Source organism: Lygodium microphyllum, chromosome 6 (genome assembly GCF_053477565.2).
Source record: "Lygodium microphyllum isolate KBCC chromosome 6, Lygodium_microphyllum_v1.1.10, whole genome shotgun sequence".
Taxonomy (NCBI): Eukaryota; Viridiplantae; Streptophyta; class Polypodiopsida; order Schizaeales; family Lygodiaceae; genus Lygodium; species Lygodium microphyllum.
This window is the reverse complement of record NC_141140.1, coordinates 146468257-146494104: the sequence shown is the minus strand read 5'-3', so window position 1 is coordinate 146494104 and position 25848 is coordinate 146468257. Positions and strand designations below refer to the sequence as shown.

General features: G+C 42.1%; 1 protein-coding gene across 1 annotated transcript in view; it reads left to right on the top strand.

Moving 5' to 3' along the window:
- ARP8 (actin-related protein 8) overlaps positions 1-25848 on the top strand; it is a 102972-nt gene that overhangs the window by 33745 nt on the left and 43379 nt on the right. The window contains exons 4-7 of the mRNA XM_087680259.1: positions 12113-12180; positions 14611-14672; positions 23487-23584; positions 24198-24279. Coding sequence (XP_087536385.1) covers positions 12113-12180; positions 14611-14672; positions 23487-23584; positions 24198-24279 — 310 coding nt within the window. The remainder of the gene's footprint in view (positions 1-12112; positions 12181-14610; positions 14673-23486; positions 23585-24197; positions 24280-25848) is intronic.

Genomic DNA, 25848 nt, shown 5'->3' with positions numbered 1-25848 from the left:
TATTGACAACAAGTAACATCTTGCTATTTGCCCTTGCTTTTACTCTTGCTTTTAGCCATTATTTCTTGCATTGCCCCTCTTTTCTGACCTGCCTCTAAGATGATCGGCCAAACCACTACTTTCTCCATTGGACTTTCTTCTGATCTCCTGATCATGAATAGAGCCCTTGACACCATTAAAGGTTAAAGTAGGGTTGTTGCTTAGTGAAACAACGAAAGACTCCTATCTATTAGGCAAAGTCATCAACAAGAAAATAGCCTTTAGTTTATCATTGAAGGGCTGCAAACTAGAGTCCTGCTCAACTGACTCAAAATCCTTGTCAAAGCACTCAAATGCTTAGATGTTGGCTTAGACTAAGCCAACTCCATGTTTACGAGCTTACGCATGTGATGCACTTTATTCACGGGAGTTATGTTTTCATAAGTGCCCATTAACTTTTTCCATATGGCATAAGCTGTATCAAGATGCTTAATGCCTATAAGTACATCATCAAACACAACCATTTTAATGTATTCAATGATCTTCTTGTTGAGTCTAGCCCAATCCTTATTTGTCATAGCTGCAGGCTTGGTTTCCAAGAGAGCATCATCACAGTCCTTGAGAAACAAAATGCCTTGCATCCTGTCGTTCCACAGATCAAAGCCAGTGCCATCAAACCTCTTAATTTTAAGAAGGGATCTAGTGTCACTACTACTAGAAGCATTAGTGGCCATTGTTCAGCAATGCACCCAAAAATCAACGCTGCAATTTATGACAACAAATAATGAGCTGAATATTCAGCTCATATTAGCCCAAACTTTCAAACAACAAGAGCAAGATTCAGTCCAAGTAGATGTACAGCAGTAGAACAGATGACTTTCAGCAGTGTAAGTGAAATTTCAGCATATAATCCATGCACACATCACTGCCAGGTGACTCCCACTTCAGCAATATCATAAAAAATACATATGCAACAATCCCAGATCCACAAGTGATCACTAAGACTGCTGCAATATGACTATTCAGCAATACATCAACTCAATAGGAGCTGCCCAACATGTTACTGCATAGATATGTGACTAAGTCAACTTCTGGTACACAAAAACACCGAAATTGTCAGCAATTTCTTCAAAATCTCAGAAGTGGGAGATAAATCTCAGTAGTTACATCACCAAGATTGCTTCAGTAATGTTCCCAATGTACATTTCAGACATCAATTTTGTCAAAATTCTCAAATTTCAGTAAAAGCCCCAAAATTTGATTGACCAATCTGCCCTAATTGCATTAATACATGGTCCTGAGAGCTTATAGCAGGTAAAATTAGCAAAATTTGCCAAAATCTTGCAAAAGCCCAAAATTTCTCAGGTCCAAATATGCATCAATGTTAGTAAATTTGACTTAGCTAAGTAAAATTTCAATGATATAAGGAAAGCCCCAAAATTTTCAAGGCCAATGTGCACAAGTTTTGCAATTTTCTGGTCAGATTGTCCTATTTTGGATCACAGTTCGTGAAGACTCGATATAGAAAGAAGAGAAAAATTGCAAATTATATAAATAATAGGCCTGTCAAATCGTTGACCAGCCCCATCACTCGTTGCTTGTTTGCCTAGTCACCGTTGACCTGGCGTGTTGACTGTTTGTCAACTGGTTGCCCACACCTGTTGACCGCTTCTTGGATGTGACGCCTATTACACATCTACCTATCCTGTGACCTGACACCTATATACGTGTCACCTCACAACTGTCGACTGTTGTGCAAAAGTGATCTTCTTCTCTTGTGTAGACTTGACTTGCACTTCTTGGAAAGCGCAAAGACCGTTACCAATGCTTTGATACGAGTTTGTTGTGCCAGAGTGCAATGGAGTGCAAGATGGGAATGAGCAGGGACAAAGCTGAGAGTGAGAGTGAGGGAATCGAAGATGAGTGTACCAGTGTTACGGTACACAAAGAATAAAACAATATTTATTTGTTAGGATACAAAGAAAGGATGTATTCACACCCATAAGTTTATACACACAGGGATTAATGGGAGTTTACACCCGAAGGGACTTTACACCCAACAATGTATTTAGCATGCATCTAGGGTGCTGTTTGTTGACAATATGTTTGTGAGAAGAACATTATTCAATGTACTAGTCATATGGTTCTCACTGTAGCTTTGAAACTGTACATTTGCATCAGATTATTAGCACAGTATAATCAGTTATGTGTCATTCGACCATGATTGGTTCATACTTCAATTGATGATCATGAGAGCTTGATTATTAGTTGCTCGTTTCTGGCGTATGGTCATTAGTTTTGAGTGGTATTCAGCTGGTTTTTATGGAAAGCATCATGTGAAGTAATACCATTGATAGTATATCCATGGTTTATACTAAGTTTATGCTTTACTATGGCTATTTGATTAGAACACGTTTGAGATCAAGTTCATGGATGCATCCATGGTGGTTCTAGGTATGTCACGAGAACACATATTTTTAATGCTTAGCTTTGGCATTTTTCAGTTGTGTACATGTGAGGTGCACATATCACATGTGAATGCAAGTCAGTTAAGTGATTATGAGACTTAGTAACCTTGGTGATTAGTGGTTGACATTGGCAAAAGTTGTACAAAGTTATGCTAGATAGGTTCTTGGGGGTGCTTGATGTTAGTTTAGGTCTTGGCCATTAATTGGAACATTAAATGTCCAATGGTGACATTAGAGGGACTGGGCATTAATTAATAAATGAATGCCAAGTGCAAGGCCAATTAATGTTGAGATATTAAGTGACCCATGGGGGTTAGGATATTAATTGTGGATGGGAACTAGCCAATTCTTAGGCATGGTCAAAAGAATAAATAATTAATTTTTAGAAAGTAAAAGCTGGAAATCAATTAATTAAAGTTGAAAATTAATTTTGGAAATTTCCCAGTGGCAAAACAAGTTGCCACTTGTCAAAATGTTCCATACAAACTAGAGGGCTATTTGGGGATTGGTTGAGGGTCATTCCAGCATTCAAAGACTTAGAGAGGAAGAAAGAGTTGTTGGATCAGCTTTGAGAGAGGCGACAATCGATTGTGTAGCATAATAGGGCAGGGGAAACAAGTTTCCTTTTTTGCCATAGTGAGAGGTGGCAGCAGAAGAGGAGGGCTCGCTAACCGCACTAGGGATGTGTGCTCCACGGATCCAAGGGCGAGCTATAGATTCTCAACTTCTGAAACCTCGTTCCGCCACAAAGGAGCATTGAACGCACTGTGCAAAAAAAGAAACAACTATACATCAGTCCACCATACAATAATGCATTTTAATTAAAATTAGTAACTATAGACAAGAAAAATGAGTGACTTACTGGGTCGCCGTATCCATACAATCGGTCGATCAATGCAGTGAGACCGTGTCTCTCTGCATATCGAGTCTCTAGGCTTGTGGGATCACGGTTTGTATTGGAGTGCTGCAAAGAAAACAAAATATAACTGTTAGAAACTTGATTGTCAGTACAAGGGATATTGCAAAAAAATAAGCAAGCAGAACAAAATAAAAACTTACAAAGTTCTCCAGATAAGTCTTGTGGCTGCCACTCCCAGGATGATGGACCACTCTTACCTTCAGTCGTGCCCTCGCCGCCTCTCCAATGTCTTGGAGAATTTGTAGCCTCCTTCCTAAGTCAGTGCCAGTCATCTGCGTCTAGCCACTCAGACTTTGAGGCCCCACTCTTAAGTGCCTTGCATGCGTCCAATCGTCTGTGTGACATGTACACATGCATACACTTCATCATCCAGCTTGTGGAAAATCTATCTGCTACGGTGGGTACCGGAAACTCCTCATGCAAGGATGCTACTATGTAGTCCTTGCTCCCCTTTGGTATGTTCTTCCAATGATCCAAGACGTTATGTTGAAAAACTTGTTGGCACAACTCTCTCATACGAGCCATCACCCTCCTTCCCTCATCATTCATGATGATGGCTCATGTCCTATCATCTACAAGGTGTCCATATCCATCTAGGGTATGTCTAAGATGTGTCCTCTCCCACTTGCGACCATGCTTCTGGTTATATCCAGGAGACCCCTGTACATCTGGTGTACCTATGGGGGTAGTATCTCTCGGAGTAGCACCCATAGGGGTGTCACCTGTGGACGACTGAGCAAAAGCTGGAGTGACTGGAGTAGACGTTTCCACAGGTTTGACAAATCCCATAGGTGATGCAACTCTAGGAGAACGATGAGATGGAGGCATTGCCTCGGGACCTTCACAACAAGCACCCGAGCCAGGCTCTCTCGAACTTACACGAGAGCGAGTAGCATCTGTGTCCCGAGCTGAACGTGGGCTCACTACATCCACATCTCTGCAGCATCCCCCAAAACCACTCTCTCCATCCGGCCCAAGTCTGGAGCGTCGACCTCGTCTACTGGAAAAGTGAAACATTAGAGCGTATCGAGATAGATCTAATAGAACAGCCTGATGGTGTTCGAGCCCGTCATATCTATGAATCGAGCCATCTAATCTGGAGACATACGTGTGAAGATCTCCTGTAGCTCCTCGTCGCTTATCCCTCGACTCATCGTGCGGATCCAAATATCCACAAAGGTTACATGCATAGACAAAAATTGATGTTAGCATAATCAATATAAATCAAGCAAAGCACGGTAATATAAATCTTTAAAAAATGATCTTACTTAAAATACATATCTTATATATCCTTATAAGCGATTCGCCAACAAATTGAGTAGGTGGATGCTCCAAGTATAAATTACCCTAAGGTCCCATGTCAATCTCCTGACACAACTTTGCATACACTTGAAGGTCGATAGATAGGTCACCACAAAAGGATGAGTCGATCTCGTTCTCAAAGAATTATTGGACTCCTATATTTCTATCATTGTTACTCGATTATGGCTCCTCTACATGCTCCAAGCTTTCGGCAGCCTCCACCCCTTACAATATCAAACCCTCTATTTGCATACTGTCCTCATCTACGTTCCTCATCTACGTTGGGAACATTGCTTTGATCATATACTCTCGCACTTCGGAGAGCTGAAGGTACAACATACCACCATCAAGGTTGTTGAGGGTTTAGATAGAAAATTACCAGTTCAAAATCACGTACAAGAGAGATTTAACTTTTATGACATGTATCATATCATAATAAAATTAAAAAAAAACATGAGTTCATGCACCTGTTCACAATGGGTCGGCAATACAAACGTGTCACGTAAATCCATCCATCTTTTTTTGGAATCTATTTTGAGAAATCCAGATGGATCTCCTCGAACTGTTGCCCCAGCTCCTTCAAGTACCACTTTGAACCACTGCACATTGAATAGGATCATGGAGAAGCTACGGTAATTCACCATGATAATACTTTACAAGTTTCCAAAATACTCCATCTTGTTTGGATCCATTGCTCCTTGTCGGCTCTCTTGCTCGAACTTTGCTATGATACCATAATATGTTGTGGAGCGCATTTTGTTGATTTGTTCCACATGAAAATGCTGTCTATGCGACCACGCCGCATTGTGTATTTTGTACTGTACATTGAAACAATCAATTAGTTGTCGCATATAAAATCTAGATATGACAAACCCTAAACACGTCGTTACCTTTGGACTACATCCCCTTGAGAAATCCCACTTCTCAATTGAGACCTCCACCCCTTCGCGAGACGTTGCATTCCATGCTCCATGCAACCATCGTGTTGACATAAACTGCGATATCTCCTCCATGCCCTCGGGATATCGAATCGGTCGATGATGCGTACTACATCAAAATTCAGATCACGCTTATTCCCGATCTTTCCTGGCTTGCTCGTACCTAGTGAGCCACGTCTCCGTGGAGGCATGGTGCAACATACAAAAATGATTCACTTTCTCCTCCATTGCAGCATCCATTCTTTTTTTCACCCCATTTCCAACCACCACATCTTTGGTCAAAGTCTATCATCGTCCTTCAGCGACTATAGCATATTGTTGTCTGAATCGACTGTTGGTAGCCATTGTGAAATATGTACTAACGCCTCAGACACCAACCAACCTTCACCCATGCTACCTTCTGGCCGAGCTCGTTGTCACACAAAGCCTTTCAAGGTTTTCATGAAGCGCTCCAAGAAGAACATCCATCGCATATGGATAGGTCCAGCAATCTCCACTTCATCTACAAGATGCACCAGAAGGTGGGTTTGTTTTGTGAGCATGCTGGTGGGCAGGTACTTCTCAAAGAGACAGACCGTCTCCACTGCTCTTTGGGGTGAAGAGAGCAATCGCAAACATTGCTGTTGAAAACCCTAATTTACAGCAAAAACCAGGGTTTCCATAGCCACCTCAGGATTTGTGCCCAATTACTGAAGACCCAGCACTTGTGTTAGAGCTCAAAGCAAAGAGATTTGCAGATGAACCAACGGGTAGCCCATTCACCAATTGTTGTGGCCTGCATGCAGGAGATTGAAGACCCAATTTGAGCCCAGATTATTGTACAATCAAGGAAAATTGTGCCCAAGTGGTGTTGGTCATTGTATGACAGCCAATGTATTGAAGATTGAAGGAGATCAGCTTATATCTTGTTGTACTTCAAACTTAGAGCTATACAAGATAAAGAAAATACCACGAGGGGTGCTAGTTGTTGGGGCAATCAGGTGTCTGCTGTCCAAGATAAAGCGGTAAAGCGTGTATGTTCAGATTTGTGTATTTGATGTTTGTTGTAATTTGAGCTAACTCAGGCTATCACAATTCACCATCCTTGCAAAGAAGGAAGGTTGGTTTTAAGAAATTTATTTCCTTTGGAAAAAGAATTATAATGAACTGAAGCCCTAGTCAAATCTCAAAATGTCTAGAGCACTAGTCGAGCAACACTTAATCAGAAGTCGATGAGTAGAGGAGATGCCTTAGAACTTCCTACTTCTAATTCGATTAGGTCATTGGCTGTGTCCATAAGTTTATTTGGGCAATCAAGTTGTGTGGTGGGGATAAATCTACAATTTCTATGAGTTTTCATCGAAGGTTTATGGATCGTGGTGAATGAGGTAAGATGTGAGTTTTGTTTTTCGAGGGAAAGATAATATTAATAACACCTCGGAGAAACACCTAAGTTAGAATACAAAGTGCAAGGGACTCTCGGAAGAGTAACTAAGTACATCGCAAATACAATGGTTGTGTGAACAACCAATTTGGTGGACTCTGTGAAGTACAAAGTACAAGGAACTCTGTGAAGAGTAACTAAGCACATAAAAAATATAGTGGTTGTGTGAACAACCAATCTGGTGGGCTAAAATGCCAAACCATGTAAGGGGTAGTATGAAAGGTGTTTGAATCCCAAATCTGTAGGAAAGCCTCTCTTTTCTTCCTCATCCTCTTAGAGCTACCCTACATTCTCTCCCGTATCCCATGGAGAGTGTGGACTATCTTTGTCCATATCTTCAATAGAGACTCCCCAATGAATATATCTTGAAGATCAATGACTTGGCCACATCTCCTAGTCCCTATGAACCAAGCTATAATGCTGGAAATTTTTCCATCTATGACAATGCAGCTAAGTCCACTATGTCTGTGAGTAGTAGGGGGTAGGGATCCTGCTTAGATGTTGTCCAATGATGAGAAAAGAAGTGCTCTCCTAAATGCCATGATAGCCGTATGATGGACCTCTGTCTGTCACCCAACCTATAACCCCCATGTTGCTACTTGGGACCCCGCCATGCCATGGAATACTGTGTCTCCTCTAGCTCACCACATCGTGCACATGCCATTGGGTCCTTACCATATCCAAGCCAAGTGCCAACTACTAAATTCCTATGGGTTAGAAACCATAGAAAGAGAGAAATCTTCCTAGGCCTAGAGCTGTCATGTAGTTGCCTCCAAAAGTTGTGTAGGAACTCATTTGAGATTCCCTCTTTGTGTCAATGGAGGGCAGTTGTTGGCTCTACTCCAATACTACTCATTTGTATCCTTTGCCCCAATCTAGTAGTGTAGCTAAAAAAGGGTACGACACATCGTTTGTTGAGGAGAAGGTCCTTCACACCCACTCCCCCGGATCCCATTGAAGTCTCTATAGAGGCCTCTTGTATGCCCAATATCTTCTTCTATCTATAAGACAAGTGGCTAGGTTTGGGTCTATGTGCTACTTTCTCTTGAAGTGTGCCATATTCTAATCCTTCACCTAGAGCAACCACTCAGTGCTATAAGGTCAAGATCCTCTTGTTGGGGGTGTCCATCCTCCTCAACCGTGAAAGTGAAATGTCTTGTCTTTGCTAGATGCAATAATTGCTAGAAGGATATCCCCTCTAGGGAAGAGACCAATCCAAGTCTAGGAGATAGCTGTATTTATTTGCCAATCTAGTGCAGCTCTCTCGCTCATGACCTCAATCATAGCCTTGGCTCCTCTAGGACCATGTAATCTCTGCCTTTGACTCTCTGTGGCAACTCTTGAAATGCCATAACATGGCATGACTCTGATCTCAAATGATTAAAGAGAAGAGGCTGCCTCCTCTTCTCTTTGATAGTAGTCTAGGGAGCTAGTGAAGTCCCAAAGATACAGATCTCCAAGCTCTAATAATGGCAACCGCAAATTTGACCTCAGAGCTCCTCCCTATATCTTTGGTGTTAATCTCTTGAAATATCCAGTGAATGCTAGATTGCCCTCCATCTATAGGTGTCATATCTTGTAGTCTCCCCACGAAAAGTTTCTTTTAGGGATCCTCACCTAGAAGTTTGATCCCTAACAATGAGCTTAAGCCTTAACCAGAAAGGCGTTGCTTTGACTGTCTCGATCTATGATCCCTAATCCTTCTTTGAATCTAGGCTGTATGATGACGTCCTAGGCCACCTTTACTCTGGTTAGGCTCTCATCTCCTCCTGACCAAATGAAGTTCTTGATGAGGTGTTTCACTTGGCCAATGCACAACCTCGAGAATGCAACAAGTGATGTACTACATGGTTTGCCAGAAGAACTTGGCTGGCAACCATTGCTCTCTGTGCTAATGATAGTCTCACCAAGCTCTTATATAGAAGCTTCTATCTAATACTCAGAAGGATAGGTGCCAACTGTTGCTTTGAGGTAATGTCAATCCCCACATGGCATTTCCGTGGGGAACCCACGTGAATTCTCACGTGCTCGCCACGTAGGCGGTCTAGTGTCGCATATCCAAAATCCATAGGATTCATGCCAATTAATTAGGGCTCTTGATGCTCTACAAAATGTCTCCATGGCCGGTACGAAGGCTCTAAAGTTACCCTCATCCCTATTTAGGTAAACTAACGTATCATCAACAAAGTCCACACCAAGAAGCTCCTCAAACTTGAAGATGGGTAGCTTGATGCCTCTGATACCTATAGATTTGTCTCTCAAAAAGGAGCTCATTGCTTTTGCTACAAACAAAAACAAGAAAGGAGCTAGTGGACATCTTTGTTTGACTACCTATGAATACTGAATGTATCTCCTCTCGCCCTGCTAGTCTTGACTTGGCTATATGTTGAAGAATAGAGAGTTGCTACTCCCTTGACCCATTGCTCAGGAAAGCCAATCCTCGGCATTGTGGCTCTAAGAACTCCCAATCCACATGATCATATGCTTTGTTGAAGTTGAGAAGGAGCACAATAAGGCTTATCTCCTCGATCTAGCCAAAGCCGTGGTCTCCCAAAAGATGCAAACATTGTCCAAGATGCGATGATTTCGGACAAATCTTGTCTGAGTGGGGTGTATAATATCTAACATCAATGGTGCTGTCTTAAGACTAATTGGCTTTGCGAGGATGTTGTAGGTACTTTGAAGCAAGGTTAATCGTGATTGGTCTCCACTGTGTGACCTCCAATCTATAGAGAACAACAAGTTGTTTTAGAATTGGCAAAGATTGTGCCTTGATTTGTTGAGAATAGGGAGAATTGGATTCGAAGGAATGTGGATGGGTTTAGAGTTCTCAGCCTGGTCGTATAATCTCTTGGAGCTTTGACACGTCTTAGTTGTACAATCAATTTTTGGAAACGATGTGAAAAGAACTAGTTGAAGGTGGACCAAGGTTTTTGGGGCCAATCAGTGTTCAAGTTATCATTTGCTTTTATGCAAATATTGCTTGCTGTAATCAATGTAAAATAGGGTTCCACTACCCTTTCTTGAAAAGGGAGGCTGGTTTTAGGCCAAACTTCAAGCATATAGACAAACCCAAACATCTCAAGGCCGAGCTCGCAATTAGAAGGTTAATGCCTTTGAGTAAGGCTTAAATTTGTTACAACAGTGCTTATAATCAATTAGGGTAGGAAAGTTTGTCTCATATGCATGTGGTGTCACTTCATAGTGGTTGGGTTAGAATAGAGATACCCACAGATATGTGACGTGGTTGCGGCCAAAACCCAAGCTTATACCCAAAACTCAAACATCTCAAGGTCAGGCTTGCACAGGGAGAGGGTTAATGCCTTCAAGTATGGGCTAAATCTTCTAGAAGAACACTTACAATCAATGGGATGGCATGATTATAGAAGTTTTCATAATGTGCATAGATATGTTGTTGCATTTTAAACATACATGGGGGTCCTTAAATCTCTAGGTGACCCTTATAATTTTTGTGCCATGGAGATTTATAGGCCCTCCTTTTGGTGGTTCAATTTCTCTCTTGACTCGTAACAAGGAAAGAGGCAGACAATGCTGATTTGTTGATTTTCTTTATTTGTGCAAACACAAACACAGATAGAGAAAGAAGGGAACTTTGAAGTGAATGAATCAATGCAGTAAATGAATGTAAGAGTGTACAGAATGCTCAAGGGTAGAGCGATGAGTATCGGAGAGTGACGTCCACCGGAGACAGATCCCGAGTGTTGTAACCACTAGTCGGAGATGAGAGTGCGCTAAATAATGAAGGGCAGCAGCCTAGTCACCATAGCACAACAGTCGGAGGCTGAAATCTGGTAAGTGTAGCAGTGCACCACCAAAGAAGGCAGAAAACTGATCACCTGAGGCATAGAATTGTTAGGTGACAATACGAGAGGTGTTTGCTGATGTAGGTGACTTGTTGAACAGCAAAAACGTAGATACTGCAGCAGTCGCCTGGTGGGAGAGGTGGCAGTGGCTTGTTGCTTGGCACTAGATGCTGAAAACGCAAGCTGATTAGGTGCTATGATGAGGTAGGAGATGGAGACCTCCTAACAGTAGGGTGATGGCTGGAAACAGGCCACCTAGGGCTGGATGGTGATGGGCTGCATTTGGTGATGGCTGGATAGCAGATGATAGGTGGTTGATGCCTGAAATTTGCACAGTAGAGTGAGAAACCTGCACAAAAGCTGAATGTTGGGCAGCTTGTCTATTTAAAGATGTGGATACCCCCTCGCAAATCGGGGTTTGCATAGAAACTCTCTTGAACTGCTCCCCTTTGAGGGTTTTTCATTAATTAAGCATGTGTTAGGGCTGTTTAAGAGGCTAATCAGGATATAATGCATTTTGTAGCTCAACAGCACATAGTGGAGATATGTGACACACATTGCTATCTGTCTGCTATGATTTTTAAAAGCCCAAAGTACCTGTAGCTCCATTCTGTGTCCACCTTCGTACTTCCAAATGTAGATACCAAGGGGGCTTTAATACAAGGATACCTACCATGGGTGCGTATATACAAGCTGCATCATTTATATATATCCATCAGTATGAGCGCATTTTAGAATGCACAGAAAACTGACCACAGAAGATCTGTGGGTTTGGAAGCACAAGTTTTCACAGGATATCTCATTGGCAGAAATAGTTAATGTGGGATGTCTTTTATATGATACCAGCCTTAGATTTCACTGTTTAATCTTCTCTTTATGGGAACAATAAGGAAATCAGGTAAAACATGTCAACTTTACCTTCATGAGATGTTAAACTTCCGTGGTTTTCTGTGCACTGTTTAATCTTCTTTTTATGGGAATAAGAAGGAAATCAGGTAAAGCATGCCAACTTTACCTTCATGAGATGTTACAAACTATTGTGGTTTTTGGTGTAACGTTGATTATAATAAAGGGAGATGAAGGTATAACATTAACATTTTCTGGTTTTTCTTTCGTTGTTAAGTATATATTTTTCAAAAATCAATTATGTGATCTAGTTTCTGGTAGAAAGCATGCTATGACATGTCAAACTATCAGTGCCTGAAGAGAGGTACGGCAGGCAAAGTCTATATGTAACTCCTTTGCAATTCAATGATCAGGCGTTTGGCAACCTCGAAACACCGATGTATGTATCATTGAAGGATTTTTTTGCAGCTGTTTTTGAACGGTACGTCAAACATTATAACATTGTTAATACAAACTTTTCAACCCTGAGTTACAAAATAGTGGCATTGTATACTAGCTTCTCTCTCAGCTTTGTAAATCATACATTTGAGATTTTGTGCTTCCCACGTATTTCGATGGAAGTCTCCTTTGAACTATTATGCGTTAAGCTATGCTTTATATAGGTTGTTATCACTACCTTCACTGCTATGAAAGTAAACACAAATTTTAATGGAAAAGTAACCTTATGATTAAGCCAGGGTTGCAAGCCAGCATTGCTGGTAGCCTGCTTATGCAGCTGAATGCAAAGGTGTTTCCTTATTAATAGAGGTTTCAAAACTACACAAAAGAACTCAATAGTACCCTGGGAGCACCAGCCATGGAAACTAGTCCATATTGCACCATCCAACCTGCTTTTGGATGCTGCTGCAGTCCTCACCCAGCCCTTTTGTCAGCTTGTCCTTCTATTTCAGCATCTCCTCAAATTTACCACGTCCTCAACACACATACACACGCGCACATGCACACTGTGTGTGTGTCCTCTGCCCATGTTCAGCCTCTCTCCTGCCGACCAGCTGTGAGCTTCTTCTTTCTAAATTGCAGCCTTCTGGTCGGAACTCCTATTCCTTTCAGTCTGCCGAGCAGCTCCTATTTTTCCATGCCTTCTTGTGCTTCAGAAGCATCATCTCTCATTGGATCACACAGACCACTGCAGGAAGATGCAAGGAGGACAGAGTTGCACGTAATTTGACTACTGAGATTTAGGTAGGACTTTGCGTCAATTTGGCATAGTAATAGATTTGGGCTTCTTCAGAGGAAGGATATTGGAACTCTTTGACAGAGTATAGGGCAAGCATGCCTTTGAGTGGTTGGATGTGACTTAACATGGTGGAAACTGAGTATAAGAATGCTAGAACTCCAAATTCTGTTAGAATCGGAGAGCAGGCAGTCTGGAAGGATTTCATCTTCCATGTTAGAGGTCAATATCCCTGGTTTGCAGCTGAGTTTGGTAGATATATTTGATCTTTGCGGTTCATTAAGAGAGAGAGATTGGAGGGGGCTTGGATCTCCTCATTTTATGACTAGGTCTTTGATAGGTATTATTCAGGCAGTACTTTTTTTTTTTCCCCAAGAAAGGAGAATTCTATTAATAACACCTCGGAGAAAGCCCCCTAAGGTAAATACAAAGTACAAGAAACTCTATGAAGAGTAGCTAAGTACATCAAAGATACAATGGTTGTGTAAACAACCAGTCTGGTGGGCTAAAGTGCCAGAGCATCTGAGCGGTAGCATGAAAGAAGGTGTCTGAGTCCCAAATCCGCAGGAAAGCCTCTCTTTTCTTTCTCATCTTCTCAGAGCTGCCCTGCAACCTCTCCCATCTCCCACGGAGAGTGTGGACTATCTCTGTCCAAATCCTCGATAAAGACTCCCCAGTGGGTATATCCTGAAGATCAATGACCTGGCTACATCTCGCAGTCCATATGTACCAAGCTATAATGCTGGAAATCAGCTCCCATCTGTGACAATGTCCCTGAGTCCACTGTGTTTGTGAGTAGTCTGGGGTAGGGATCCTGCTCAAATGCTGTCCAATGATGAGAAAAGAAATGCTCCAGTACTTTGTGTGACCATGCACCAGTTCAACTCACACAGATGGAGAGAGATGCCAGGAGGTTGATCAGCATCCTCAAGTTGCTGTAGCAATTATTAGCACTATCATATATTTGCTGAAGGCAGCCCAATGATACACAGGGAACAGAAGAAGGTGGCACTGGATTTATGGAGTATAGTAAACTTGCTGTGTGACATTCTTCCACCTTTCATGCTTGGAACATCCTTCTGACTTTCTGTAGGCCCTCATTCTAACTATACAATATGTGTATTAGGCTGAGAATCCAGCAATCACCAGTGATACTTTATCAGCTGGTGAGTATCAGAACCCTCAGTAAAATTGAGAGTGAGATCCTACATGATGATTGGGGACAAACTAAGATGGTCTGCAAAACTCCTGAGCTTTGGCCCTTGGGTAAGTCCAAATACAAGCTGCTGCTGACCCTCAGTTAGCTTTCTTTAGCTTTGGACATCGTGATTAAAATAAAAAAGCTATTGCTGTAATGCAATACATGACATCAGATAGGCAACCACAAACAATGGATCTAATTTGCATAGTAGTCAGTTGTAAAGGGTAGTAAGCAAAGTGTGAGTAGCAGCTTTGGAAATAAACTATGAAATCTGGGTTGCACTAGACTTGAAATTGGAAAAAAAGCCATAAGACTTCATGAAGTTGCTTATTTTACTTGTTTCCACATATGATACATCTATACAGGTTTTACACTAAGCTACTGTAGAAATGAATTGAAATCTCTATGTTGAGTAGATTACTTGAAGTTTGTTCTGTGTGGAACTCAGGTGCTGATCTGAATTTTTAATGTGACAGCTTGGAGACGAAACCATCTTCACAGCCTGTCGTTATATCGACTCCTATATGCCATTATGATGGTAGGTGTTTGAACCAATCATTTATTAGAAGTACAATAATGTTGTTAATACATACGCCCATGCACGTCTGAACAAAAAAGCTGTTTAAATGGGCACCTCAAGATTGAACATGCGAAGCTTTGTTACTGATAATTTTTTCTGGATAAATCTATGCTCACACTATCCTACCAAGTGAAGGTCTCAAACGTACTTTTTTTTCTCATGGTTATAGTTATACTTTGACAGATGGATTGAGGGTCAGAACCACTCGGTGCTTGGAGATGGCACTGCCATCACCATCTCTTTTCCTGGCCTTGATGAGTATTTCAAGCCGATGCAGTCTCAAAAGATCTGCACAGATACACATCAGTCTGAGTGATAGTGCCCACAGAGTCTCTACATTTCCTCGAACTATCAGGATTCCCTCCATCCATGGGGGCTTTCTCATTCAACCCATCTCTTATGTAGGCCTCCCCGGTCAGTGCTTGATGATTGGACATCTTGCAAGAGAATGCCCTAGGACATACCAATGCCAGACCTCCTTTAGGGATGTGGGAGGTGGTAGACCCAAGGTGCGGAGGAGCAAGGTAGAGCATCAGAGACTGCACAAGGCTAGATAGAGAAGGAGATAGCGTTAGCGGCAGGCAGAGCACACTGACAAGAGATAGGGGTGGGGTGGCCTAGAGCTGAAGAGAGAGACGAAAGAATAGTGGAGAGTGATTAGGGACCTCAAGTTGCTAGCACAAGGCTAGATAGAGAAGGAGATAGCATTAGCGGCAGACAGAGCACACTGACAAGAGATAGTGGTGGGGTGGCCTAGAGCTGAAGAGATAGACGAAAGAATAGTGGAGAGTGATTAGGGACCTCAAGTTGCTAGCTCGTGCAGAACTACCACAGCCCTCCAGTGATTCCACAGACACTCCCTTGGATACCCAGGAGCTTGTATTCCCACACGCCCTGAGGCAACACTGCAGATTGATGTGATACATCCCATGGAGGGAGTGACACCGGTAGCCTCTCAAGAGGTTTAGGAGGCTACAGATACACCCCAATCTCCCAGATCATCATCCCTCCAGGTTGAGCTTCCAAAGTTCAGCCCATGTCAATTACCGTACACTCAGTGGGTGACGGAAGCTGTGATAACCTAGGAGAGGGAGCGGGAGATAGAGGATTTAGATGCCTACTTTGAGGATTTCCCCCCATTATACTCCACAACAATGATAGTAGAGAGGACACATGATAAGCTATATGCCAGGAGGTAGGAAAGGCAAGCATGGGGTGTGGAACCACACCGGTATGTGAGGTTGAGATGCACTCCATGAGGATACTCTCATGATACTCTCGTGGAATGTATGAGGTTTTGGAGGATGACACTTTAGGTAGGGCCGGAGCCTCATGTAACAGGATTTGCACATATCTCTTGTAGGATGGTTGATTGATTTTCTCATGTTACAGGAGCATGATCTTTCAGCAGATAGGATATCTAGATGTTGTGGGAAGCTATTGCCATGTCAGAGTCATACTTACTAGGCAATAGCTATGGGTGCCATTGAGATACGGGCTGGAGTATGTATATGCATTGGGGAGTAGTGGGCTTAGTCGGTACAAGGGTGGGCCATCTTAGTTCCTGGGAGAGCGATGTGGGTCTCGGTGAGAGTGGAGGAGACACTCATTGGTTTGTTGGCCATTTACGCTTTGAATGGCTAGCGAGATAGGAGACAGTTCTGGACTATCCTCAGTCAGTCTTTGCCATAGGTTGATTGTTGGGTGGTAGGGGGTGACTTTAATATGGTGGAGCCTTCCGAGGATAGGAGAAGTAGATACGCGTAAATCATTAGGGGAGGAGAGCAATCTGCTTGGGAGGAGCTTTTATTCCAAATCAGAGGCCAAGACCTGTAGCTCATAGTAGAGTTTGGCAAGACCATAGGCTTACTTCAGTTCTCTAGGAGAGACAGGGTGGTAGGAACCAGGACTTTCTCTAGGATTGATATATTTTATGTGGATGACTGGGCTTGCAAGATAGAGGTGGCCTCACAGGTATCATATATGGCACAACCCTCTTGGACCACTCATTGATTTAGGTATTCCTTTTTGAGAGAGTAGGAGGACCCCATTCCAGTGTCAGGATTCAAGAGCACATTCTATGAGGATGATCTCAAAGAGACCATCACACAAATTTGGAGATCTAGACCCTTCGTAGTTTGACAAGTAGCTAATGGCTTGGATGGGAACCTATAGGAGATCAGTTCCTATTTCAAAGAGGAGGCCACAAGGAGGAGACAGAGCCTTTTAGAGAAGGAAAGAGCTGCTAGAGCATCATTGGAAGCCTTACAGAGGGAGGAGGAGAGGCGACAGGATGCAAATGGACAGCTGAAAGGATGCATATTGCTAGAACAGTGATTGATACCATCAAGGAAGCTAGATTGGAGTACATATTTCATGCAAGAGCTTATTTTTGGACTTAGTTTGGCGATAGGGTTAATAGGGAACTTTCTCCATGGGATAGGGTGTTCAAAGACTTGGGAGAGTTGATGGATCCATTGCATAGATCCCTCTTGAGGCGAGACAGGTTGCCACACAATACTACATAGCCCTTCTAGGATCCACATTTTACAAAGAAAGAATTGGAGGAGGCACTTTGGGCATTGCCCTCAAGTAAGTGTCCAAGGGAAGATGGACTAGATAAGTCCTTTGTGAGCTACTAGGATCTTATTAGTACAGGCCTTTGCTCAGCCTTTCAAGAGATTATGGCATCAAGGGCTATGCTAGAGAGACTTTTCGAGAAGCCGATTTATCTCATCCCCAAGGGAAGTGGAGATATATTGAAGATCACATAGTGGAGACCAATCACCTTGCTTGGAACTGCCTACAAGATCCTCGCAAAGGCGATTATTCTTAGGATAGCACCATTGATGTCATATATTATACACCCCACTCATATAGGATTTGTCTGAGCATGCAGCATCTTGGACAACATTTTCTCCTTTTGGGAGACCATAGCTTTGTCTAGATCTAGGAGGCAAGACCTTTTTGTCCTTCTCCTTGACTTCGAGAAGGCATATGACCGCATGGATTGGGAACCTTAATCTATCTCAGCCTTTGCAACTTTCGGCCTTCATGTTGCTTTTGATGACCCTTGGTGTGTGGTTTATGATGATTAGGTGTCTTCTTATATTACATTGATGGGCACTTTGACTAAAGGTCTTTACGAGTTTGACTCTTACGATCAACAACTTTGTGAAAACGATATTGATCATGCTCTTTCGCTGATTTTCATTCCTCATGTTGAATCCACTTAACATTAGGATCAATGCTGATCAAATCACACCCTTGAGCATTATTTACAATAGCCATCTGATGCCATTGATTTTGGTGTATTTCATTCTTCTTTGGGCTTGCAATTTGCCTTCATTGGGGGTGGGGGCATCCTTACATCATTGACATAGGTTTTAGCTTCCCTGTCAAGCCCTTTTGTGCATCATTGGCAAGGAGTGAAGAGTGTCTTCACACACTTGAAAGTCACTTAGGATTAAGGCATCTCTTATAAGGTTGTTTCTTCACTCGTTATGCATGGATTTACAAAATGTGATTGGAGTGGTTACTCAGAAGACAATCTGATAGATCTTTTTATAGAGCTTTTTCCTCCATTAGAGTTTCAAGCTTTTCAGCAAGCCTTACAATTGATCCTTTCAAAACATGATTTTCCATTCATTGTATTCCCATAGGTTGCGATATCCCTAAATTGTCACTTAGGACTCGGTTAAAACATTTCGCATTGAGGTTTTCTATAGAAACCCAATTTATTCATTTAGCACATCAATGTGGCCATTATATTAGTGTGAGCGTGATCGGTTGGTACTTCTCTCTCTCTCTCTCTCTCATGAAGATAATTGAATTAAGTAGCAATATTTACATCAGACCATCAGGTCAGCTTAAGAAAGAACATGCACAAATGAAAGGCTACCAAGGCTCTAACACACAAATATCACATAGGAAGGACAACTGCTATGGAGCGAACAATATCCAGCCAGGGAGCAGCAATGTTAGGAAGAACTAGATCAGCTGAAACCATAGAGGAGATCTGCCATAACACTAAACGACGAACACAGGCCACATGACCATGGGTGCTTGAGGCCGAATAAAAAATAAAGGCATTCGGAGTACGCCAAATATGCCACAGAGCTGTCCATCTAAGGAAATGGAAGAGGTAGGAATAATCTGAATGCAAAGTAGATATAGAAGTCATCCTTCCCATAGTCCACAAACAAGCCGATATCCAGTGTTGAGTTGCCGAAGACCATACACAGGAAACAAAACTCCAAATCAGTTGAGCAACAAGGCAAGAGACAAAGAGATGAAGCAATGTCTCATCACATGTAGTGCAAAATACACAGCGACCATCGGAGATCTTATGAGCATGCAACACGTCCCCAATTGGAAGATCCCCAGTAAGCAACCTCCATATGAACACTTTACCCTGATAAGGAAACTTTGACTTCCAGAGTAGCATGAATCTTTCTTGCCACTTCTTTTTGGTGTCCTGAATATGATGGCTGCAGAGCAAGCAAAGGAGAGAATCTCAAAAGCATGTCCTGTATGGACGATTAAATGTCATGATATCCTCGAGGCACTCGAAAGTGCTGACGAATATACTAGAAAGAATGAAGACGGGGCTGCCTAGGAATGACACCATCATGGACTGTCTGCAACCCCAAACGAGCCATTTGATTAAACTTGTCTCATTGCAAATCTTTATTAGGCCAATCCAACAACCTGGAGGTAGCCAACACTTCTCCTTGCAGGAAATTCTCCTCCTTACAAAAAACAGGAGGGTGCTAAACTGCAAAACATAACATCTCCTGCCAGGATGCAATCAAATGAGAAAGGAGAAAAGACTGGGAGACCTTAACAGGCCTCTATGGAGTTAAGCACATGTTGCCAAGAAACTTAAATAACCGTGCTACCATGAGAGATGCCAGTCTTTTTTTCTATAAAAAATTTAGCAATATTCGACGAGGGATGACTCTCTACACATAGTGCCTATAAAAGTGCTATTTGAAAACAGCTCATTAGGAAGCCCATCCCAGCCAAGGCTTTTCCTTCGTGGTAAATGGAACAGCACATCCTCTACTTCATCGTTTGAAATATTAGGCTCCATCAAATCAACCCATTCTAGCTTAACCTGATTATTAACCAAATCACAAATGTATCAACGAGCAGAGTGAACATCATTAGAAAGAATCTCATATGGACCTAACAAAGATTTATTAAAGTCAACACACATTTGAATGATGGAAGTAGGATTAGTCACCGTAATACCTTGCTCATCCAACAAACACACAATATTTTCCCGAGCATATTTCTGACGTAAACGAGTAAAAAACTGATGAGATTGACAACTATTATTATGCAAAGCTTTCGCTCCGACCAGCAATTTGTATTTACCACATTTCTCCTTTTGAAGAGATTGAACTCTACATTTCAACCATTCAATGCATGTGAGCAAGTCATCAATAGTATCCCCTGACTAATATAGAGTCAACGAGTGGGCCAACAAAGATTGTGCATGCTGCAATTCAGCACTTAAAGAGGAAGCATGCTGAATACCATACTATCAAGACAATGTTCGTGCATTATCCCTAAAAACAGTCCATGTTTCCATCCCTCTAGATAGGATCCTCGAGGTAAAAGAAGCAATCAATTGCGGAATATATTCCAAAAACTGATTTTGCAATAGAAAACATTGGTTGAAATGTAGAGGCAAACAAGCAAGGAGAGCCTTAAAGGCATGAACATGTTTGTGGGTCAAATCCAAAACCATATCATAGTGATTTGACAAGACATACTGTTGCTCCACCCATATATCAATGATTGCAGGAAGAAAGGAATCAATCGCTCAGACAAATGTAGATCCTATCAAGTCTGGGCCAGGTGTTTGGATGTTGAAGAGAACGATAAGTATATCTAGACTGTGAAGGATGCATCTAGGACCACATGTCCTGTTTCAAAGACACAACTGCCAAAATGTCCCAAGCTTGCCGCTTAGGACCATCCATGACCGAGTGGGTTGAAGTCGCTTGATCCGCAAAAACACATGCATTAAAATCTCCCATAATAGAACCTTGACGAGCCATGGCAAAGCAGTGCAAGTCATCCCATAGAGCTAATAGCGTTCCTAAGCAGTAGAAGAAGTATACACGCCCACCAGCCACAAAACCTCTCCCTCATATAGGATTTTCAGCATTAGAAATGTGCCTCCAGGGTCTTGAGAAAGCAAGGATGGTGGCAAGGGTGATCTAATAGCCAGAATAACTCAAGATCTATGTGGAGCCCGACCATTAAAAGAATTGTATAATCCTTATATACATAAGAGGATCCTACCAAAGCATGCTGTTTGTGCTCCACAACACAAAAACATCTCAATTTCCAGCTAACACAACTTTCCACAACTGATATTGCTTACTGCTCGAGGAAATGCCTTTAACATTCCATAAAGCAAGTCTCATGATAAAGCACAAAAGAGAAAACTACTGAATCACCACTTTCCCTTTCCCTTTAACATTAGTAGCTTTAGCTACTTGAAATCTCTCCATCTCACTACGGATCACATCTACAAGATCTACCCTCTGTAAACTAGCAATCTAAGCACGAGAAGGGAATTGTTGTTGTTGAGAATGGAGAACATCTGGAGGAGGCACAAGCCTCCCATGCGCGTCAAAATGCAAAGTAGAATCAAAAGCCCTTATATCGTCCACACTAACTTTAGGAACACGTGAAGATTGAGGTTTCATATAAAACCCCTACCTCTACGTTGAAAAGTCTGAGTAATAGGGTGTGGAGATGGGCGAGTAGGAGTTGAACGAGATTGTTATCTAGCATTACATCTAACCATAGTGACCCAAGAATCATCATGAGGAGGCAAATTCCGACCAGCCGACAACGATGCATGCTCAATACCAGCTTGGGGGACATCCTTCTTTCCATCATCATGTCTGTGCAAGACAAGAGACACAAGATCAACTTCTTGCTGGTGAGCCATCTGTTGGGGATGATGCTCTTGCATATCCATGTCAGGATCCAAGGAACATTGCAATACCTCAGGGCTTCTATCACATTCTGAAATAAAATGGCCCAATTGGCCACATCTAAAACAGTGTCCAGCAAATGTGCCCCATTTAAGCTCAAAAACCAACGTTTGCAAGCCAGGGACCTCAAACCGAATTTTGGTTGAGCAAGGTTTCCCTGTGTCCCAAAGCATACAAGCCTTGTTCCTATTGCCGGAGGCCAACCGGGGCTCCACTAACACCTCACCAAGGGTTCTCAAAACCAAAGGAAGAAGTCACCAAAGATGTGCAAGAAAATCAACCACCTCCACCCAAATTGGGCATGCCTACCTAGGTACCTCGTGAAACTCCGCCATAGACCTCCATGAGACCACATGTACTAGCTGACTATCCATGAACAAAGGAATATGTTGCATAATGTGAGCACACACTTTTGGGGAACGAAAAAAGACCTCAAAAAACCCTCTCGGTCCATCATAAATCTCTTCAACGAGAGGGACCTGCACTTGCCCTGAAACATCATCTTGACATGCCTCAGCACTGACAAGCATGGATTGCAACCAAGCACGAATCCTAGTAATCAAAGGAGTCCTCCTTGTAAAGTAAAAGGTGACTGCCCTCTCATGGAAAGTAGCAATCTGCTGTAAAACCAGGTTAGTTCCCATGACAACAACTACTTGATCCCCTTCCGGTAAAGAGCTTACTTTACCCTCATTGGCATGAACATAATCCGATATAAGATTGTTGGCAGTGGCAAGCATAAACTGAAGAGACCCATCAGTGTGTGAGCATGAAGCATGAACATCTTGTTGAGGCAAATTCGGAGCAAATTATATTGGTTCACAAACCGACATCCTACGACGTTTACCCATCTCATCTCCATCCATCAAACTGCCGAGAATCCTTAGTCAACGAGTCACTATCCGATTCTACCGAGTCTTTATCAACCCCATGCCCTATATGCTGGTCGAGAAAAGCCACATCGATACCATTTGACATCTGCATATTCGCCATAACAGAAATCTCTCTCTCTCTCTCTCTCTCTCTCTCTCTCTCTCTCTGCACACAGGTTACTGTATGCACTGTTGATCATTGTCTGATATGACCCTGCCCACAGTCTCACATGCAGTATGAACAGTCTGTCCCAGTGTGTCCTGTCCAGGTTGTCTGATCCTGTGCGCTGGTCTTTGCTTGTCTTCTCCACGCTGCTGCATGCTCCCTAACTGCTGTACACCTGGTCGCTGCCTGTCTGCCTCAGCTGTGGTCTGTCCAGAAGGAGTGTACATGGCGCATAGGGCAGGGTGCAGCCCTAGCTATGCAGGTTCTCTCTCTCTCTCTCTCTCTCTGTGTCATTGTGTATTAGGGAGTGCAGTAAGAAGGGCAGGTGACGATCTGGCTAGGGCACAGCAACATGCACACTGCGGGCGCCCAGGGGCAGCAGATGCAATGCTGATGACTGGTGGGGCAGCAGACAGAGTAAACCCGCCGAGCAAGGTAAAGTGATGACGGATCTGTGGACGTGTGTTCCCTGCAGACGTGCTCCCCCTGACCAGCGGTCGTGTGTTCTCTCTCTCAGTTACTCCTCAATTGGGCCAACATATTAAAGCCATTCATAGAGTTTTTATATATGACATGCAGGATGAGAATAAACTCTCATGTTTGATAACGGTACAGAATTGCCATTATTACGTTGTTCTAAATAATGTCTGGATGTAATGATGCTTCATTGTGTTTGTGAGTGTAATATTGCAGGGTTGTCTGTGGTGGACAGATATAGAAGCTGCTGTATCTGCACGGAAGCATTTACGCATGGTCACGTATCGTGTTCTATTTGATTTGGGCGTTCAGGCTGTTTGTGCAGTCGACCAGGTAAGGTCTAGTATATAAGCATTTTATGATATAGGCCAAAATTATATTTTTTTCCCAAGAAGGCCAAACAAATCCTTGGCTTCTCAGCTCTAATTCCGAGGTAGTTTGAGTAATTGCACCATTTTCTATCAACTATACTTCAGTCTTGTCCAGATGTAGTCTCTGTAGATTGATTTACAGTTGCAGTTATCAAGGGTTTCAGCTGGATTAAGTGCATTCCCAACCAAATTTCCTTTTTGTAATAATTTGTACTTGTGCAGCATTGATGTGGTAATTCTTCATGGTTTTATTTGTGTGTTGTATTCTATAATTTTGTTGTTCTTAATAATTTGTTAAGTGGTAATTTATGAGTATGTGATTTGCAATGTTACTACTAGTAATGAAAACATCACCATACATCTAATATTTATTGAAAAGAAAACATCAAATGTTCCATTAATTATTTACACATTTCTACCTAAATATAATCTGCCAATACATGTTCTGAGGCTCTACAGGTGGTTGTTTTTCTTGGTTTTTGTTTTAATTATTTGTCTGCATATACATGTTTAGATAACCATCCTCCGCAAGTTACTCCCCTGCATCACAAGCTGAAATTATGCTCTTGTTTCAGGCAATCTTGGCCCTTTATGCTGCAAAACAAACCTCAGGCATTGTTGTCAACATTGGATTCCAGGTTACTTCTGTTGTTCCAAGTAAGCACAAGTCTTTATTTTTTGAGTTAATACACTTTTGAAGCTTTTCTATGTAACAGTTTGTCATTTGACCTTCAAAACTCTGAAACCCTGCATTGTCTTATTAAACAAGGAAATATGCCACTTTTTAAGCCCATATCTTTCTTGCTTATTTGAACATCTTTTTCACGTTTGTTCATAAATGTTTCCCAAACTCTCATCATGGTTCCCAACAGTCTGTCATCTCCTTCTCTTTCTCTTGCTTATTTAGAATGCTCTTTGCAGCACTCCCCTAATTTTAAAACAAACACAGCTGACCATATTATCATGCTGCCATAGCTGGGGGACTCTTTCCTTTGACCTGCTAGTGCAGAATGTGCAAAGACTTTGCTAAACAATATGGAATCCATCCTGCTTCACTTTGAAGACGGAGATTGGATGCTGTTGAGGAGGTCCTAGAATTGGTGCATTTACTTTTAGCTGACACCCTAGATGATCATCTCTCAATTTCTTTATCTATGCTCTTGGCAAGTCTCATTAAAGGTTTCTAGCTGCAATCTTATCAACAGGCCAAAATTGCAGCAGCTTTGACAAAGGGCTTGCATGATAACGATTGTTAGACAAATTTTTAGCAGTCTGTATGCTTCTTTTGCAGAGGAGAATGTAGAAGGGCTGCAAAATCCTTTTTACCAAATCGTTATTGATCCACAAGCTATCATACACATGTTGAAAGACAACTTTATGGATTTACTTGGGCAGCATTTTTGCATTTTTGAGTGTACTACAACAGCCTAGTCTATGTTTTATGATTTAGTCAAGGATCAAGTCTCCCTTGATATAGCTGCAATTCAAGATGGAGACTTAGTGAGGATGAAGTGGCTAACCTTTCGGAGCATTTGCCCAATGACAAAAGCCCTGGATGGGATGGCCTGATCAATGAATTTTTTGCAAAACTTGTAGATTTCTGGGCTGCGTCCTCAACCACCATGTGTCAAGAAGTCTAGACAACAGGGATTATGTCTAATTTTGAAACAAACATGTTCTTAAATTGCTACCAAACGTGCCTTTGCCTTCCTCTCTCAAACATTTGTAGTCTATTTCCTTGACAGGCAGCATATATAAGTTTTTTGCAAACATTTGGGATAATAGACTGCATAAACACCTTCCTACTTAGTGCATCCTGCTCAATATGGGTTTATCAAGAGGAGGATATTCTACATGGTATTTTGAATGTGCAAATGGGAATGCATTATGTGCAACACACAAATTAGGAGACAGTGAAGATTTGGTTGGATTTAGAGAAAGCTTTTGATAATCCGGGTCAGTCTTTTATAGCCCAACTCATGCAGAAGATGGGTTTTAAACCTAGAATATCTCATTTGATCTACACTATCAATTGTGGCTCTTCTTGAAGGGTTATACTTTTTTTTTTGCAAGTAAAATGTGGATGATTATATTACTAAAAAAAGCTGATTACAACGGAGTGCTCATGCTCAACAGACTAGCTGGAACTGATGAAAGTCACAAATACATCATGTATACAAGCCTCTCAAGACGGTCTCGGGGGGATAAGGGCAAGAAGCCATGGAG